The sequence below is a fragment of the Bos javanicus genome, chromosome 12 (assembly GCF_032452875.1).
Source record: "Bos javanicus breed banteng chromosome 12, ARS-OSU_banteng_1.0, whole genome shotgun sequence".
Taxonomy (NCBI): domain Eukaryota; kingdom Metazoa; phylum Chordata; class Mammalia; order Artiodactyla; family Bovidae; genus Bos; species Bos javanicus.
Window position 1 is genome coordinate 48,827,253 of NC_083879.1, and position 19,812 is coordinate 48,847,064.

General features: G+C 39.8%; 1 protein-coding gene across 18 annotated transcripts in view; it reads right to left on the bottom strand.

Moving 5' to 3' along the window:
• Positions 1–19,812, bottom strand: part of KLF12 (KLF transcription factor 12) — a 536,618-nt gene that overhangs the window by 277,109 nt on the left and 239,697 nt on the right. For 16 of the 18 annotated variants that reach the window (XM_061435084.1, XM_061435083.1, XM_061435077.1 and 13 more), the window contains one exon: positions 9,286–9,375. In XM_061435084.1, coding sequence (XP_061291068.1) covers positions 9,286–9,375 — 90 coding nt within the window. Of the gene's footprint in view, positions 1–9,285; positions 9,376–12,333; positions 12,505–19,812 lie in introns of all 18 variants that reach the window. The other 2 variants (XM_061435090.1, XM_061435088.1) reach the window with 1 other exon arrangement.

The window sequence follows — 19,812 nt, forward strand, 5'->3', positions numbered from 1 at the left end:
CCAGCTTGGTTAAATCTGTGGATGTGGAACACAAATATGGAGTAACCTTGAAAATGGAGAGCTGAATATAAACTATACTAATATATCCAACTAGCACAGAGGGTTGATACTCCTAACCTTTACATGTTTCTCAATTGGAACCTCACTTTTCATATACAACTTAGTTCTCTAGTCAGAAGAAGAGTTTTGTCAAAGCCAACATTCGCTTAAGAAGTAGCCATTGTAAATAAATATAGGACCATTTATTAACACATAGTAACTTTGAAAAACTCACTTTCCATTTGAAGTACCTAAAGCAATTTCTGCTTAATTTCTTCTTTAGCCATTGAGTTTCGTAATCCATACTAGCTCTTCCAAGAACTGTTCCACTTGTGGCCATCCTGGATGAATCACAAGTTGAAATCAAAACTTCCAAGTATCAATAACCTCAGATATGCAGATGACACCACCCTTATGGCAGAAAGTAAAGATCTAGAGCCTCTTGATGAAAGTGAAAGAGGAGAGTGAAAAACTGGTTTAAAACTCAACATTCAAAAAACTAAGACCATGGCATCGGTCCCATCACTTCACGGCAAATAGATGGAGAAACAAATGAAACAGTGACAGACTTTATTTTCTTGGGCTCCAAAATCACTGCAGATGGTGACTGCAGCCATGAAATTAAAAGATGCTTGCTACTTGGAAGAAAAGCTATGACAAACCTAGACAATATATTAAAAAGCAGAGACATTACTTTGTCGACAAAGGTCCATCTAATCAAAGCTATGGTTTTTCCAGTAGATATGTATGGATGTGAGAGTTGGAACACAGAGAAAGCTGAGCACTAAAGATTTGATGCTTTTGAACTGTGGTGTTGGAGAAGACTCTTGAGAGTCCCTTGGACAGTGAGGAGATCAAAACAGTCAATCTTAAAGGAAATCAGTCCTGAATAATCATTGGAAGGACTGATGCTGTGCTCTGATATTCTGGCCACCTGATGTGAAGAACTGACTCATTGGAAAAGACCCTGATGCTGGGAAAGATTGAAGGCAGAAGAAGGAGACAATAGAGGATGAGATGTTTGGATGGCATCACTGACTCGATGGACATGAGTTTGTACAAGCTCCAGGAGTTGGTGATGGACAGGGAAGCCTGGTGTGCTGCAGCCCACAGGGTTGCAATAGTTGGACACGATTAAGCACCTGAACTGAACTGAACTGCCATCCTGGTTCTTTCCTTGCCATCCCCTCCACACAGGCAGATCACTACTTAGCCAAACCCTTAAGGGGACCAGTTTAAAGATCCCCAGAGCCCTCTCTCTGTACAGCTACTTCCTTTCTGTTATTGTTCGCTTTAAAATTAGCTGCCTTGACTTCTCCAAATTCCAAACCCTGCCTGCTTACCTCAGTGTGACTATTGGGTCCTCCCTGTTTGCCTCCAAGAGTCAAATCACATCCTTTGTCCTCCCACTGCCAAAGGTTACAGACTGTAACTTCCTGTTGTCCACTAGGTAAGAAAGCATTTCCTATGTTTTGCATGGTTTTCTAATGTTTACAGTAAGAGACTGATACCCACAGCAGTTAATCCTTCACAGTCAAGAAAAAAAGTCCTCCAAGGGCTAAATGAGGTATTTTTGTGAGACACTTAGAGACTATGCGTCAGTTTGTACGTATTAGTACAAGAAAACACACCCAGATATAGAGAAATACACAACTTATGCTCCAGATTTTTTTTTCCTTACTCTCCCACAATGACTAGTACATGAAGGAGAACATCATCATTCAGAAGCTGAAATATTTCGGAAAGGTTAATTTTCCCCCAATCAAAATTCCCAAAAGATTCAGAGCATGAGTTTGCTTTAAAAATGTGTTCCTTTTTACAAAGCACTGACCCTATGCGGATGCAAATAACGCTTGAAAAGAACAGCACTTCACATTCTCCTCCACTAATGAGACTGCAGTTAGAACCAGTCATCTGTGGATACAGAGAACCATCTCGGCACAGAGGGTCAGGGTGTCTGGATGGCGGGCGAAAAGGAACGAAGCTGAAGGAAAAAGTACATTGCTAATGGGAAAGAGGAGGGCAGAATTATCAACTGCATAGCGCTGCGCTGCCCAGGGCAGGCCCCGAGGGAAGGGATTAGGCTGCCAGCTATATTTCCCTTGGGTGCTATCTGTAATTACCATCACAGCTCATTGATTTTCAATTCTTTCTATTAATACATTTATTGGCCATTCTGACATTATTAAAAATCAGTCCAACTCTGCTTCTATAGTGGAAGACAGCTCTTCCCTAAAATTTGAGTTTTGTAAGTATAGATATTTTTTTCCTGCTTTTTAAAAAAAAACGGTCTTCTCATATTAGCAATAGCACAGCTTCTGCCTATGTTTTCCTTTGAAGCCAGGTAGTGACATGCAAAGATTTGACTAGAGATCAAAAGATCTCAAGTAGTGGGTCATCAGAGAATATTAAATGATAAGCAAATTCATATGTCTAAGATAATTCTACCAATTTACTATGCTGGCGCCTGTTCCCACAGTAGGGGAGGTAATAATGAGGTGCTGTTGAAGGGTAATACAAGTGGCATTTTTATAATGCTTTCTCGTCTCTTCTGATGAAGTCATTAAAGTAACACTGTCTTACTAAGCCTTGACACACAAATGTATATTAAATCTTTTATGTTAAATTAAACATCGTGGTTTACTGAGGAAAAAGAAGCTAGATTTGATGTTGAGTGTGTGTTCTTTTCCTCTAAAGCCACTGAATTCTAATTTAACTGCCAATCTCTAATCTAGGTTCAACTACAGTGAGGGTCCCTTGGACTGCAGGGAGATCACACCAGTCAGTCCTAAAGGAAATCAACCCTGAATATTCACTGGAAGGACTGATGCTGAAGCTTTGGTCACGTTATGCAAAAAGCCGATTCCTCAGAAAAGACCCTGATGCTGGGAACGACTGAGGGCAAGAGGAGAGGGGGAGACAAGAGGATGAGATGGCTGGATGGCATCTTTGATGACATCAACGGACACGAGTTTGAGCAAACTCCGGGACATACTGAAGGACAGGGAAGCTGGCACGCTGCAGTCCGTGGGATCACAAAGAGTTGGACACGACTTAGCAACTAAACAGCAACAACAACACTTGCACCTGTTTTCATTTATTAAACCTAAGGACTGGGGGCTTTTCCAGAAAGGCACCTGTCTCCAAATCCTCTCAATTCTAAAGTATGACACTGGTTCCCACTTACAACGAACAGCATCTGCATTGATCACTCTTGGCTGAGCCCTGCCAATCAACTCCTTGTGCTGGGAGGATGAAGACTAACAGGAGACATGAAGCATGAGCTCTGCTCTGAAGGAAGCGGCAACTCAGTCACCTTAATGGCACCAGTCGGTCCTCTGTGACACAGAACTTCCTTCAACACCTTGTTATGGATGTCCTGAAGAAGGGTTTACAAAAGCTACTCCAGAGAAAAGACCATCGTTCTCTTTTGTCTTAACTCTAAACTTAGGGCACTCAGGGATCTCTGGTCCAACCAGGGCTGATGTTCTCTGGTAGGAAACCATGGAGGATACAATGGAATGTATCTCTCCTCTGCTGCCATACCTGTCCCCTTCCCGGCTCCCGGTCTGTGGTACGTATAAAATAGATATGAAAGCCTACTGTTAGCACAGGGAACTCGGTGCTCTGCAGTGACCTAAATGGGAAGGAAATCCAAAATAGAAGGGGTATATATGTGTACGTATAGCTGAATCACTTTGCTGTATAGTAGAAATGAACACAGCACTGTAAAGCAAATATACTCTTTTTTTTTTTTTTTTTTAATGGGCAGAACATTCAATCTCCTCCTCTCTCTCAGCCACACTCTGCCTACCAGCCCCCTGGTCAGAACTGCACCTGCCTGGAAAAGAGGAGAGAGAGGAGGAGAAATCACGGGCTCCAACATGCTTGTGACTGGAACAGGGACTCTGCTCCACCCCCGTGGAAGACTCTTCAGGTCTTAGAACAAGAAGAATGAAGGTGTCTGAATGAGAAGTGATTCCTGCCTGTCCCCCTCTGACACCTATGCACCTACTATGTATCTATCATATTTTCATTGAGAGCTTTTTAAAAAATTATACTTTAAAGAATTTCAAACCTATATACAATCAGAAGAAGAGTTAAACAATCCCCCTCATACCCACTGCCCAGCTTCACTAATGATGAAATCATGACCACTCTTATTACATCTCTGTCTCCATTCATCCACTCTCCCATTTTTGTTCTGCAGCAATTCCCAGCTGTTGAATCATTTCATCTGTAAAAACTTCAACAACTATCTTTAAAGTATGCGAACCCAAGAGTTCCTTTTTTAAAAATTATGGTCAAATACCATTATCACACCAAATGGTGATATCACTTTTACCTTAAAATAATAATTGATTTCTGCATTCATTCTGTATTTCTACAAGATAAAATCTGATAAGAATTTGAAACATTTTTCCAAACATGCTTGAATAGAAATTAAAATAAAAAAGAATGCTTCTGATTTGAGATTTACCTTAAATCCTCTCTAAGGATTATAAACTAAGGCAGATGTTGAACTCTCTACTCAATAACGATGAGAACTGCAGAAATGGAAAGTGAAGCAATGGGGCCCTTTCTAATTCTGTTTTTACACAAAAGGAGAACATTCCGTGAGCAGCCACCGCATGTGGGCAGGCTCCTTCCTGTGAGGCTAGACGGTCTGCTTCACTTCCCAGGTGAGGGGGACTGGGTGGACAGAGACGGGAGACCAAAAGGGCCCACAGAACAGGCCCCTGGCTAAGGAAGCATCTGAACTCAGGCCTATCTCACCGTAAAGTCAGCACATTTCTGTTTTCATATACAGGCATTTTCATCTCAGTATCACTTTTAGACTCATAATTGAAAATGCTTTCTCTCATTCCTGCCTGAAATGCAGGAGACCAGGGTTCGATCCCTGGGTAAGGAAAATCCTCTGGAGAAGGAAATGGCAACCCACACCAGTATTCTTGCCCGGAGAATCCCATGGACAGAGGAGCCTGTCGGACTACAGTCCATGGGGTTGCAAAGAATTGGATACCACTGAGCAACTAAGTTTCACTTTCTTTCACTCCATGCCTGTTACCAAAATTAAAGACAGTCCGGCTGAATTTGGAAGGCCACATCTCAACACCCCCACTGCACAGATGAAGACACAGAGGCCTGGAGGTAGGCAGTTCCTTGCCAATGCCATTCCAGCTGGGGAGCTGCAGGGCCACGAATAAAATCACGTTTTATGTCTTTGAGGTGGTGCCCGTTCTCTGTACACAGGCTTATCTCTGGGTGTAATAGTTCCAGAATTCCTCTTTCTGCTTTAGTCCTGGGCTCAGTAACATGTTAGAATATTCAAAGGCTGACAGCATTTGGGAAGCTCTTGTCCCAGAAGAACACAAGCACCAAAGGTCACAGACAAAGTCACCCTACATTCCACGTTGGGCCCCTGGAGTGTATCACAGGAGCACGTGACCTTGCCACGGACCACACAGCAGCATGCGCTGTACTACCGATGAGCCTGGAGAAAACTGAAGTCCCATTTCAGGAGACTGGAATAATGAGCAACCTCAATACAACTAACCACTGTCCTGGTGGCTCAGATGGCAAAGAATCTGTCTGCAATGGAGGAGACCCGGGTTCAACCCCTGGGTCGGGAAGATCCGCTGGAGAAGGGCCTGGCTACCCACTCCAGTATTCTTGCCTGGAGAATCCCCATGGACAGAGGAGCCTGGCGGGCTAAAGACCAGAGGGTCACGAAGAGTCAGACAGACTGAGCAACTACTACTTTCACTATCAAGAGGGTTCCAAACAGAAGGGGACACGCAGAAGTGGTTTCAATGAGCCGCCCTTATCTATCCGGTTAACATGGCTGCAAGACGGAGACTGTCACCAATGGCAATCTCTTATTTTCAGTGCTTATCTTTATGCTCACAACAACCTTACGAGGTAGACGGAGCAGGTTCATAACTAGCTGTTGACTGATTTCATATTTTGCATATGCCAGTTAAAATGCCTGGACAAGCTGCATAGAACATGTATTTACCAAGTACCAGGAACTACAAGAAAAAGGCAGAAAATAGTTCTTGCTCTTTAAGGGCTTACAATCTAATTGAAGAGATGGGACCACATACACGCATCATAAAACTATTAAGGAGATGAGGCAAGGCAGCCAGAACTTTTCCCAGAGTAAACTGAGTGGCCAACCGTGGCCTGTTCCACAATCTTTCTTTAAGCTCTAAAATGAGCTCATCCGGCCCTGAATTCCTTGAAGGGGTGGGGGCACATACAGAGACCAGCTGACAGCTGGAGACCTAAGGGACTATTTATAGCAAGAAAGAGAGAAGGAACAGATGCCTCCATAGTGCCCTGAGACAGGAGGTCCATGTACAGTAGCAGATCTTACCATGCTGCCTACAATCTGAAAGGCAGGTTCACTTTCCTTGTCCTAAACACTGATGGAAAAGTCTTAAAACTAGGTTTCCTGAGTGATTACAGAAACCCACCAACACACCAGCTTCAGCCTTTCCATTCACTGCTGTGATGCATAGGCACATTTCTATAATTTTGTTCACTGTAACATCTCATTTTCAAAAGCCCATAATCATATACATGATGATTTTAATTTCACTAATATATTTACATTTTCTTACGAAGAATCAAACTTCAACCAGACTTTAATACTCAATAAGGAAAGAGTTCTGTAACATGGAAATCATGTTTAGAATCTAGCACTCCTTATCTTAAAATAGTTCTGAGATTCTGAAATTCCACATTATTATCACCCATCCTATCATCCTCAATGAGATACTTCAGTAAAGGAACCAAAATTAAAGTTCACTAAAATTGCTGATTTGATCTCTTTAAAGAAGAGCTGACTTACTGCTGCTATTGCTAAGTCACTTCAGTGGTGTCCGACTCTGTGTGACCCCAGAAATGGCAGCCCACCAGGCTCCCCCTTCCCTGGGATTCTCCAGGCAAGAACACTGGAGTGGGTTGCCATTTGAAAGTATTATAAATAACTAAATACAATTAATTATATTCTAAAAATAATCAATCATAATACAATTCATTAAATAGTGTGGTGTGCTTCTCTTAAAGTTTTACTGTCAAAGGGAATGCAGTTATATCTGCCATGTATTTAAGAAAAGTAAATATATTGCTAAGAAAAAGAATAAATTCAGCTTCTATTCCCCTCCAACATACAAAGTCTAAATTAGGGCTAAAATATCAACATCAGTTCCATTCACAAGGAGGAAAATTGATTTTAATGAATTAAGTAAAACCTAGAACTTACAACTTTTCCTGTCCCTATTTGAGAACCAAAAAATACTTTCTATAAATAATGTGACACGAGTTGCTTATGCATGCTGTAAAACCCCTGGGAATACTGGCTTTTGTTTTTTATGTACCTAAATCTTTCATGCAAGCCTTACTTTAAAATTGAAAAATGATAGTCAAGGAGACACAAGTACCCAGATGTTCTTCGGATTCCCAGGACCGTGACAACAGTGCATTGTCCTGGCTTTGACCAGTAGCCCTGGTAATATTCTAACTGGTTTTCTGTATATACAGCATATGTTGGGGTTTTCTGCCTTCCTTCAACATGTACGACTGGAGCAGATTTGCTGCTATTCAAGTTGAGGAACATATTGTGAAATAAAACCAACATTGTGAAATATACTCTTTTCACTTTTCCATCAGGCTGTCTTCTCCAAATGAGATGTTATGGTTTGTATGTTTTGTTAAACGTAGGGCGTGTGGAAATATATTTTATTAAACTGATGCTAATGCATTTAGATTAAGAAAACAGAACTGGGAAAAGATCAAACACATTCTAACGTGGTTAAGCTAAAACAATAAAGGTAAAAAACTTCGGAGGATTTAATTTGCTGAGTGTCAGGCTAGAAAATCCAGGTGAACACAGGACTTTTCCTGAAGGTTTAAAATTAGAAAACAATTATTAATAACTGACATATAGTCTTTTCTTTCGCCATGGCCTTCTGCTTGAATCTCTGGGCATCAGTCATTACATCACATAGAGAGCTGTGGGGTTGTATTTCCAGTTGATATACTCCACAATGCTCATTTCAGAGCTCCCCAGTCTACACTGAACATAAAGATGAAATGAAATCCTCTACATGATGGGAGTCTGTTTCAGACACTGGCTTATACAGAAGAGAAATATGTTATGAAATGCCACACAGCCTGGCACACAGTGGTCAAGAATGGGGCGTTACTGGAGGACCCTCAAACACAGCCATCAAGATCCTTGCCCTTGACTGTCCTCATTATGAAATCCTTTTGCTACATCAATATCCTAACCTTCTGAATGGAGTCCCAGAAGAACTCATGCACACTGATTTTTTTTAACTGTGAGATATTACTCACACTTAAAATATCTTTTGATTGTTCAATTCTAAAACGTACCTAAGCTTTTGCTTTGATCTTGATTTGAATAAAGGATACATAAATAAGATTAAGATTAAATATTTAACTGATGTCCTTTATTTTTTGGTCATAAGTACTTATTCTGTAATGCTGGCTTAATAAGATAGGTAGATGGTGCTTTCTCCCTTAAAAACGTAAAAGGTGGTCAGCCACACATTGTCCTGAGGATGGTTTTTACAAGCGAATCTATTAATATAAATGTTAACAATTATAAAATCACCCACATCCTTATTTAAAAAAAAAAAAGCTAGCTCTGCTCTTAAAGAGTCTTCATATACTCAGTAGCCATAAACTGTCATTTGGCTATGTTATTGTTCAACAAGCTTTCTTTTGCTTTTATGTGCTTTTCAAACTCACTGACCTAAATTTCATCAACTCTAAGAAAGGGTAAACACAAATGTCAAAAGAGAAGTCCATCGAACAAACGGTAAACCTTCCCCTACTTGTACTCTGCAATTTCCCAACTTGGTCAGAACCCATCTATATTGACATTGAGGTTATAGTCTCATCTTTTTTTTTTTAACATTTCCCCTGTGCTCTGGATTGTTACAGCTTTCCAAAACATGAATCCATTTAAATAAAGCCATATGGTCACTATGTCTTCCTAAATTTAGGAAGCTATCTTTCCTAAGTTAGTAATGTTTTGAGGTTGCAAATGGGTAAGTATCACCCACCGTCTCAGAGGATTGTTACTCAAGAGACAAAAGCTGAAGCAAGTGAAAAATCAGAAGTGTTCTGCAAATCTCAGAACACTCTGGACATGAATGCCTGCCAGGGTCTGAGAGAAAAGGGGGTGGGGCGTCGTTGGAAACTTTCACTTACCCCTTGCTCAGATTCCAAAAGCTCTGTTTTGACTCTGACTGCCGGCATCCCATCAAGCATTAACATTCTGTTCTCGAAGGTATTGATATTCTGAGAATAAAAAAAGGGAGACAGGGAAATTCAGCTATAAAGCCTTCAACGGAAGACATCTGGTAGAATCTGCCATCATTGTAGCACATTTAGTACTGCTAACCTAATTTTTTAACAATATAGTATAATTAAATGAGAATACCCGCACCACCAATTATCCCCCCATTCTGAACTTTCATTAGAAATAATGACCAAGAACTTGAATTAATCAGTCTGATTCTCTGACCTCTGGGTTGCAGGTCAGATGATAATAAACTGGAGTAAGGAAACCTTACATTAATTTATATGGGGCTGGAATAATTCATCAAGCTTTTGCAAATAGTGGAAGGAAATGCAAGGCAAGTTTCTTTATTCCTTTAGCTTTGGAGGTTGTACTGCATACAGAAATCCATAAAGAAGAAAACAGATCACAATAATTTATATACTCTCATATTCCTGTCAAAGTCTAAATAATTTTAAAAGCAAGAAACTATAATACTAGACAGTTAATTCTGGTATTGTGGCATACCTGACTCAATGAAAATTTCTACCTATCAACCTCAAACACCTTCTTCGAAAACAACTAATGTAAGTCTTGGATTAAGAATGAATTCTTAAGCTGAAATCATAATCAAAGAATAAATAACAATTTGGTTTTTGTTCTGGTATATGTTTGGCTCCATTTGCCACCTCTTGAAAGGAAAACTTTACTTCTATGTGGTTCAATAGAATTTCCAACAACATTTATAAAAAGATTAAATCAAGGTTATCTTTGACTAATTTCCACGACTTTGGGGATTTTCTGAAGTCAATAACCTAGGAAGGGAGTCATAAAGCCACACATCAGTGTCTGCTTCAGGCCAAAATCAGGCTCAGGTTTTAAAATATGTTGAGAATGCCAACTTTACTCTCAAATACTGACTAAATCCAGAAATTAAAATCACTAAGTTTGACTGAATTTTTAGGATAGCTTCTTTGCTCGGTTATAGAATGTAATCATGACACTTAAGTGTCTAAAAGAAAAAAGACATTTTCTAAATGTTTGCCTACATGGTGACAAAGGTTAAAATCACTTCTAAACCATCAAGTTTTCCCCATTCATAGAGTTGCTTTTCTCCCCAGCAGACAGTTGAATAAAAACTCCCACTTCAACACATCATAAATTAAATGCTTTTATTACCAAATAATACCAACAGAGTGCAGCATGGTGAAGCTCTAATTATTTCTCCCATTTCTTGACTCTCTTTTTTGTTTAACAAAAATACTCTAAGAAATAAAATGTATGGGGCCACTCATGACAAATATTTGCTCAGAGAAACCAACAGCAAGAAAAAGCAAATTTACACTAAAGCTAACTAATGAGCATTCAGAAATTCCATGCTACCTAGTTTGTTAGGGAATAAAAAGAAAATTACTGTCATGTTCCTCTCTTAGAAAAGTACAATATTATTAACACTGATAGGATACTTTTTTTAATGTTTGCTTTTGATTTGTCCGTATCTTGGAGGGATTTTCACACCCTCATGGCTTAGAATAGGAGGAAATCTGGTGTTAACTGGTGAGCTCAGTGCATTTGTTCCAAGCTTAAAATCCTTTCAGGGAGACTGATGGATTGCTTACACATCAGGCATGGATCTCAAATCCCAATGGGGCACTTGCTTCCATGGTTGGAAGCGGCCAGCTGGGCTTGCCCCATCTCAGCTTCAGGGAAGCCTAGGAAGGAGGTACCCAACCCTCAAGTGCCCAGTCCTTCACAGCAGCCAGGAATTCGCCCTAACAAAGCCTCTGGGAGGCTGTTTGGTTGGTAGACAATGAAGGATGAGTTGATATAGTTTCCTACCCTGGAGGAGGTCTTGCCCAGGTGGAAAGAGAAGAAGATGCCTTGCAAAGAAAGGGGAAAGACAAAGAACGATTCTGGAAAGGCAGGTTTAATGAACTGTTAGAAACTGATTAGAGACTAATGTCCCTTTTAGTGCTTTATACCAATTTACAGCTGATATACTTCAGCTGTTTTCCTGGCTGGCTGTGATCAACTCATTCTTTTTTTTTTTTTTTTTTAAAAAGGCAAGCTAACCAGAGCCTTTGATGTTAAAAACAGATAAATCATAAAAAGCGGACTGGGTTCATATTCCATTGAGTACATTTAAATATCACTGCATCTGCAATATCATTTGTGTTGCTGTTGTTGTACTCAAATAATTCTAGATGTGTTAAAGACACGATTACATGTCAGTTTCATGTAAAAGTCAACAAAAATCCAATACGTTTTCCAAAAAAAATTTCTTTTTAAATAAAGTTTGCCCTGCAAATATTTCTCTTCCCCTGGTTTTTCCAGGATCAGCCAAAGCACAGCCATAATAAACATCATAAATAACACTGTTCACAGCTAAGGAACCAATCTTTAAGAAACTCTTGCAACTAGTACAGATTCAATGCGTACATATGCCTGAAAGTTATACTATACACACGTGAGGGATATTAATCTCTGCATTCATGATTCTAACCTTGTTTAGCATAAAGAGAAACACACATATTTGGTGCATCACACCATACTCCAGACCATCCAACAAGGTGTATGGTTTTTATAAAGCACGTGATAATTTTACAGTATTAAAGAGTATAGTCCTTGGAACAAAACACAATAGATTTCTCTCTCTAAACTAAAATCAGATACATACAGTCTCAACTGACTGCAGACTTTAAATATGTAACAAACTGTAATAATTTGAAATTGCTGTCAAACATATCTTGCCATGATCTTGATCAAAATGCATTTACAGGAGAATCCAATTGCCTGATTGAGGAAAATAAAATTACAGTCAATTTTAGTAACATGGTACTCTTTACGTTGTGACAAACTTTGTGATATTGTACAACCCTATATAATTTATGTGCATGTGTTTATATTCATGCACGCATCTATATACCTATGCTACTTACTTCATATGAGTAAACTGTATCAATTAAAGCCAAATTTACCATCAGATTAGCTGGCTGTTGATCAGTTACACGTGCACTGGATCAGAATGGTACTCTGGACATTCGTACTTGCCAAATAAGATATGGGGCTTAGCAGTCCAGCTGATACTAGTTCTCCCAGTCAAAGGCGGTATAAAACAACTGTGCTCAATCCTGGCATCTCATAATATTCTGAATGGAACATGGAGGAAGGAAAAAAAAAATGATGCTCACTGATAATCTCCCATGAAAAACAGAGAACAAGGATGACTTTCCAAGTCAATACTACAAACTGGAGTGGTAGATTGGAATCCTCCAAATCGCAGAACGCAGATCTCCTCCTCTCCCTCCTCCAGAATATGGGTTATCCAGTTTGCACAATTTAAGTAATAAAGAACAAGCTAGTCAACATTCAATAAATCTAATTTTTAAGCCAAGTTTCCCTTCATAAGCCAAAAATATCTACTGAGATCTGTTGTGATTTCTCAAGATGCAGGACATATTCATTTAAACATCATGAATCTCCAGTGTTTGGCTAGAGGTACTGAGAAATATGAATTGCCCCCACCCACGCCCAAGTTATATTCAACAGTGATCAAAGGGACATAGTAGCAATTCAGGATGCATGCACCAAATTGGTTGAGGTACATTCAGAAAAGATTCTGAGGAGTTTATAATGCAAACATGCGTGCGTGTGTGCTAAGTCGCTTCAGTTGTGTACGACTCTTTGAGATCCTAGATTGTAGCCGGCCAAGCTTTTCTGTCCATGAGATTCTCCAGGTAAGAACACTGGAGTGGGCTGCCATGCTCTCCTACAGCAGATCTTTGCAACTAAGGGATGGAATCCGTGACTCTTAGGTCTCCTGCATTGGCAGGCAGGTTCTCTACCACTAGCGCCACCTTGGAAGCCCTACTGCAAATATACCAACTGGTGAAAAGCATCACCCTTTGACTACTTTTCTGGGCTTCCCAGGTGGCTCAGAGAGTAAAGAATCTGCCTGCAATGCAAGAAACCTGGGTTCAATCCCTGGGTTGAAAAGATCCCCTAGAGAAGGGAAGAGCTACCCACTCCAGTATTCTGGCCTGGAGAATTCCATGGAGAAAGGAGCCTTGGGGGTACAAGTCCATGGGGTTGCAAAGAGCCAGACATGACTGAGTGACTTTCACTTTCACTTTCTATAAATAGGAAAAGCAAAAGTATCAGATTATAAGGAAATTAGGATTTGCTAAAAAACCACTTCATAGAAAAGTCAATCACCACCCTTTTTGATTCAATTCTAACATAACAACAAAATCAACAATGGTAACAACTTTTTTCAAGCCTTTATGCCATTCAACCAATAGGTCATTTCTTCAGAGAAGACATTAACTGTTTTATCCAACTCCCAAATTTTGGCTGAAATGCAAGAGAATGAGTGAATTTTGCTCTTTGTAAGGATCAACACATCTCAGAGATTAGAATAGTGTCTAGTCAAGGCTTCCATTATCTGCTGTTATGCAACAACAGGTAGTATAAAACAACTATCATTTTACTATTATTAATATCTTGGTAACACACACAATGGGCTTTCCTGGTGGCTCAGCCATTAAGAATCTGCCTGCTGAGACTCAGGGACACAGGTTCAATCCCTGTGTTGGGAAGATCCCCTGGAGGAGGCCATGGCAGCCCAATCCAGAAATCTTGCCTGGAGAATCCCATGGACAGAAGAGCCTGGTGGGCTGCAGTCCATGGGGTCACAAAGAGACACAACTAAGCAACTAAACAACAACAAACAAACAAATAATAACACCTACTATTTGTATATCTACTGTGGATTAGATGCTGTGCTAAGAGATTTGTACTCATTTAGTCCTTATATAGCCTCTGCCTACAATGTGGGAGACCTGGGTTTGATCCCTGGGTCAGGAAGATCCTCTGGAAAAGACAATGGCAACCCACTCCAGTACTCTTGCCTGGAAAACCCCATGGACGGAGGAGCCTGGCAAGCTATAGTCTGTGGTCGCAAAGAGTCGGACAGGACTGAGCGACTTCACTTTCACTTTCAGTCCTTTATAGTAAATCAAGCAGTAAAGACTCTGTTATCAGAAGATGAGGCATTTGAGACACAATGAGGTTAAACTGTCCAAGGTCACGCAACTAGGAATTGGTGCAGCTTGATTCCAAAAGCTAAGCTCCCATCCACTACAATCCTCTCTCCCTCTCCTTCTTATTCCGTCTTTCTCTGTGGGCATATGCTCACAGGCAACCCTCATCAACATGGGAAAAGACACGAGCACCTTACTGAAGGCCCCAAGAGAGGAACTCTTGAATCTCCATCAATGGTTCCTCTCAGGGCTGAGCTGATTCAGTCACTGAACAAATGGGACGTGCAACCTCCAATCACCAGCGAAGTATCAACATTTTGGGGAATAACAATAAGAATTCAAATAAACCACTGGTATCAAAGCTATTTCACATTTTCTTCTTTAAATCAATCTTTCAACATATTTACTTGGCTTATTACAATTATACATTCCTATCCTAGAAACATCTCATAATTAATTCAGTCAGTCCCATCCTGAATGCAACATCCAGAAAAATCTATGGTAATCTCATCTGCTACCTGTTTTGAAAATAATCCTATCCTCAATGGATCATTCAATGTTTTCACAATAGTTTCATGTACTTAAGATGATATAGGAACTCCGTCTTCTACCTTTTACATTCCAGAGACATACATTTGGGCCTCACATATAATTTATAATCACTTAAGTATAAAAGCTTATCTTTCTAAGCTCACATAGCCTCAACACTGGTAAATCAATTTTGTAGTGGGCATACACATAATCAGAGTACCTCCAATGGTACAAAATAAACACTAGTTCAAACGTAGACTGCCACTCTGACCCAGACTTTCAGGTTTCATGGCTTTGCAGCATGGCAGAGTAGATGTCACATTAATGACCATATTTAACTGGGACCACTAGAAGTCAAACTACAGACACGCTGGGACTCACAGCTTAAATCCCCTTCAGTGGTTTCAATGATCCATATATACATTCTTCTGAAATATCTGTCTTCAGTCAAAAACAAAACCCTTCCATAATCCCCTCACACTGAAACATGGAATTGTGTCTTTCTTAAGAACTGGTAAAACCACACATGCAATGCAGTAACTTGTATTTTCCTGATAGCAAGAATCCGTGTTTTCTATGTTAGGAAAGGGTCGGGAAGATCCCCAGGAGGAGGGGATGGAAACCCCTTCAGTATTATTGCCTGGAGAATCCCATGGGCAGAGGAGCCTGGCTATAGTCCACAGGGTCGCAAAGAGCTGGGCGCAGATGAAGCGACTTAGTACACAGCACAAAGTGCTAAATTATTAAAATAATAGTTTACACTAAAATTTTTAGAAACGTCATCTGAGCACTTAAACTTCCACCCCAGCATTAATACAAACTGTAATAAAACTTATTTTGTCATTCATGTTCTGAATTATTTGGTCATGAGTTGATGAAATCTCTCCTTAAACATGCAGGGAGGGTCTCTGCTGCTGCTAAGTCGCTTCAGTCGTGTCCGACTCTGTGTGACCCCATAGACGGCAGCCCACCAGGCTCCCCCGTCCCTGGGATTCTGCAGGCATGAACACTTCTACAGCCAAGTTATTTCATCCTATCCAAGCCATGTCTGTGAACCATGAGGCACTACAAAAGATAACAGGGCAAAGTCAGGGACTCAAGGATAGAAACAATGTTAACACTAGGAGAACTAGTGCAACACAACCAGGATAGACTCCAGGGTCTCATAATTTCAAACAATAATTATGTAACAACTACAATACTTAAAACACATACATAGAAACAACTATAATAACAAGAAAAAGTATAATCTACTGAGCATTCATGTACCAAGTGTTATTTCAGGTGCTTTATATTTGTTATATCATTCATTCATTCAAAAAACACTGAGTACTAGGCACTGTCAAGGTATTTAGGAAACTTCAGTGAACAAAAGAGGAAGTTTTATAGAGTTCCATTCTAGTCATTTAGTATCCCAGCAATTTTTTTTTACACTATGTGCATATTAGACAAGAAAATTCAGGTTCAGAGAGATTAAGCAATCTGTCCAAGGTTACTAGTCTATATCTGAGACTCATATCTATTTCCTATTGCTAGCCTGGATAGAGATTCTTCACTACTGGGTACTTAGACATTGGCTTCAAAGCTGCATGAGCCCAGCAGTATCTCAGCCACTCTGGCTAATGACCTTCGGGCTGTTAGATCAAAAGGCTGAGAACCAGGACTACAGTGGGAGGGGCAAGGCAAAGGCGGGCTGATCATGGACACACTAAGGGAGATGATGTTAAGGTCATTCTCAAGTCCTTACGTGTGTGTGTGTGTGTGTGTGTGTTCAGTCACTCAGCGTGTCTGAAGATTTACCTTGTTCTAGAAGAAGCACCTCAAACCATTCATCAATGTGCCTCTAAAAAGCTACCCAACCCTGTTTTCCACCATTCTGCTCATGTTACACCTCAACCAAGTCAAATATGCTGGTCCTCCAAGCCTCTGTATATTCTATTCCATCTTTGTGCTCCATCACTAGCGGACAAATTCTTTATCTGCTATTACACCAGAATGTAAATTCCAGGATGACCATGACTTTGTCTTTTTGTTCATAAGAGTATGCCTATCCCCAGGTTTATACGTGTGTCTAACAGGTAGCTCGATGGTAAAAACCTGGTTGCCAATGCAGGAGATACAAGAGACGTGGGGTTCAATCCCTGTGTAAGGAAGATCCTCCGGAGTAAGAAATGGCAACCAACTCCAGTGTTCCCTCCTGGGAAATTTCATGGACAGAGGAGGCTGGTGGCCTAGAGTCCATCGGGCAGCAAAGAGTCGGACACGGCTGAGTGACTGAGCACACACACATTCAATACATAGTATGTGCTCAGTAAATAAATGTTTGTTGAAAAGAATAAATGTAAATAAATCTAAAATCATTTCATGCCCAGAGTTCATCTGACCCAGGTGATAACTGGTTGTTGAGAAACAGATGGGAAGAGGTATATGTGTGATCAGTCATGTCCGACTCTTTGCAACCTCATGGGCTGCAGCCTGCCAGGCTCCTCTGTCCATCGAATTTTCCAGGCAAGAAAACTGGAGTGGGTTGCCATTTCTTTCTCCAGATGGGAAGAAGAGCATAAGCAACGAAGGGCAATGAAATTCTCTTATTTGTGAAGAATAGTAAAGGATATTATGTGGCTGGAACATCATGTGGTTCACTGGAAAAGAAACGAGAGATAAGAGCAGATAAGTAACGTGGTGTTAACTGGCAAAATGGTCTTAGATGGTATGATAATTCATTGAAAAGTGTTTTTTAGTGACTGCAATATGCAAGTTGAAAGAGGCCCAAGTGAGTAAGAGAGAAAGACTCCTGGCCTTGAGAAAACTGAAGGTAAGTGAGGAAGAAATGTGTTTGGGCAACACACAACAGGTGGTTGGGCATCATGAAACAAAAGCATAGTATGTTTAACATTTGTGTTTGGAAAGCTAGCACTGGACTTGCTTTGGAAGATGGCTTATATACATATAGAATTTGATGCAAAGGAAGTAGCCACAGGCTACTGCAATAACTCAGGGGAGAGCTGGTGAGGTTTTGACCCAAGGCAGTGGCAGGGGGAATAAGGAGGAAGATTCTTTGAGAGAGAGAGTTTACAGGAAGAAGGAACAGGTTTGGATGACTGACAAGGAAGAGGCAGTATGGTGTGAGAATCAGCAGAAATGTTAAGAATGGCACTGGTTTTCTACATTGTACATGAAGCCTGAGGCAGGATGTCCAGTTGGAAAAGCCAAACATGCCATAGAGTCCTCCAACATCCCATAAAGGACCTACTACACTCTGGGATACATGAATATTTGGGTATACTGTTTAATACATTTTTGCTTACTCAGGGATCTGTTATGCACTGAAGAAAATGTCTCACAAGCTGAGTATGTTTGAATATTATAATAGATACTAATAGAGTCAAATTTACTCAAACTTGGAAACACAGCTTTGGTTAAAGTAAGGGGAAAAAACTATATAAAGAAGTCATCTCATATGCTTATATATTCAAGACAAGAATTAACTATGTCTTTACTTTCATTTTTTTCCTGGGATTTAGTGTTTTACAGACTTTCATGGTTATCAAAACTTAGAACAAAATAGGTATTTGCCAAAGTATGAATTTAAGAGTACTATATATTAACGTATTCATTGCCACTTTCCTTTATGAAAAGTCATTTGGACAGTAATGAAAAAAATGCAGAACATTGAACAGAATATGTAATGAAATAACATCATTGGTCCTCTGTGCCTAGGGACAATGAAGATTACTATCAAAAATTAAGTCATTTATTTTCTGCAGAAAGCAAAGGAAATGACTATTAACCTGTATCTCCACCTTTCCTGACCTACAGTGATATCAAATGGGTCCTTATCAAACCCAAAATGGATTATCTTATTAAAACATGAACTGCTGAGTGCTTGTCTCTGGTATAGCCTGAAGAAATAGCACTGAAGAATTGGGAATATGAAAAAAAAAAATCTGAGGAAAAACAAAAATACAAATTAACTTTTTTTTTTTGTTAGAACTATTCTAATGAAATCAAAAATAAACAATCAACCACAAGGGTCTCCACAGTGGCCAGAAAACTACACAAACTTATAAACCAGGTCTTATATTCACTGCCTTATTTTATATGTTAAACATATTATTGGGTTAAGATTTTGTAACAAATATCTCACATTCCTTGAAAACCCTAGGCAAGATGTTGTTTCTTAACTATGTTTGAAAAAAGTAAAGCTAAAACAAATGACCTTTACTGTTTATTTTATCTAAGAACGATTGTCAAAGCATATAAAAGCTCTATGTAGTGTTTGTCATGTTATTAAAAGGTGAAACAAAAGTAATTGCTTTTAAAGGATTATATCAAAAATACAACGGTGCAACCATGGCATCGCCTGGACAATCATATAAGACACATCACTGGAAAGGTCTTTCCTCTCTTCCTCAAAACTCTAGGCCCAGGGAATGCAATGGAGAAAGACATCACTAGTTAGCTACCAAAGGCAAAATGCACAGGCTCAACCCCAAATTTAATCTGTCAGCTTCCAGGTACATCCACCTCTAGCCATCATCTCTCTGGATTCTTCAAACAATGTTTTTAATTGTAATAATTAATGATGATATCAAATTCTGTACTAATTTGCCATTTTTACTGGTAATGCTCTTACACATCTACTTTCACTTTATCTAATTCCATCTCCAAGAATTCTGACTTCTGCACCTTTCACTTTTTTAAAAAGCATTCCATCTTTCAGGTCTGTGCTTTTTTCCTGTACACTTTAAACAATTATACAGAAGTGTAAGTTAGAATAGCAGACTGCCCAGAACATGGGCCCAGGAGCACATTTCCTGGGTTATGACATTCTCATGCTTTCAGTTTTCTTACCTGTAAAATACAGATAACAGTCTACTTCAC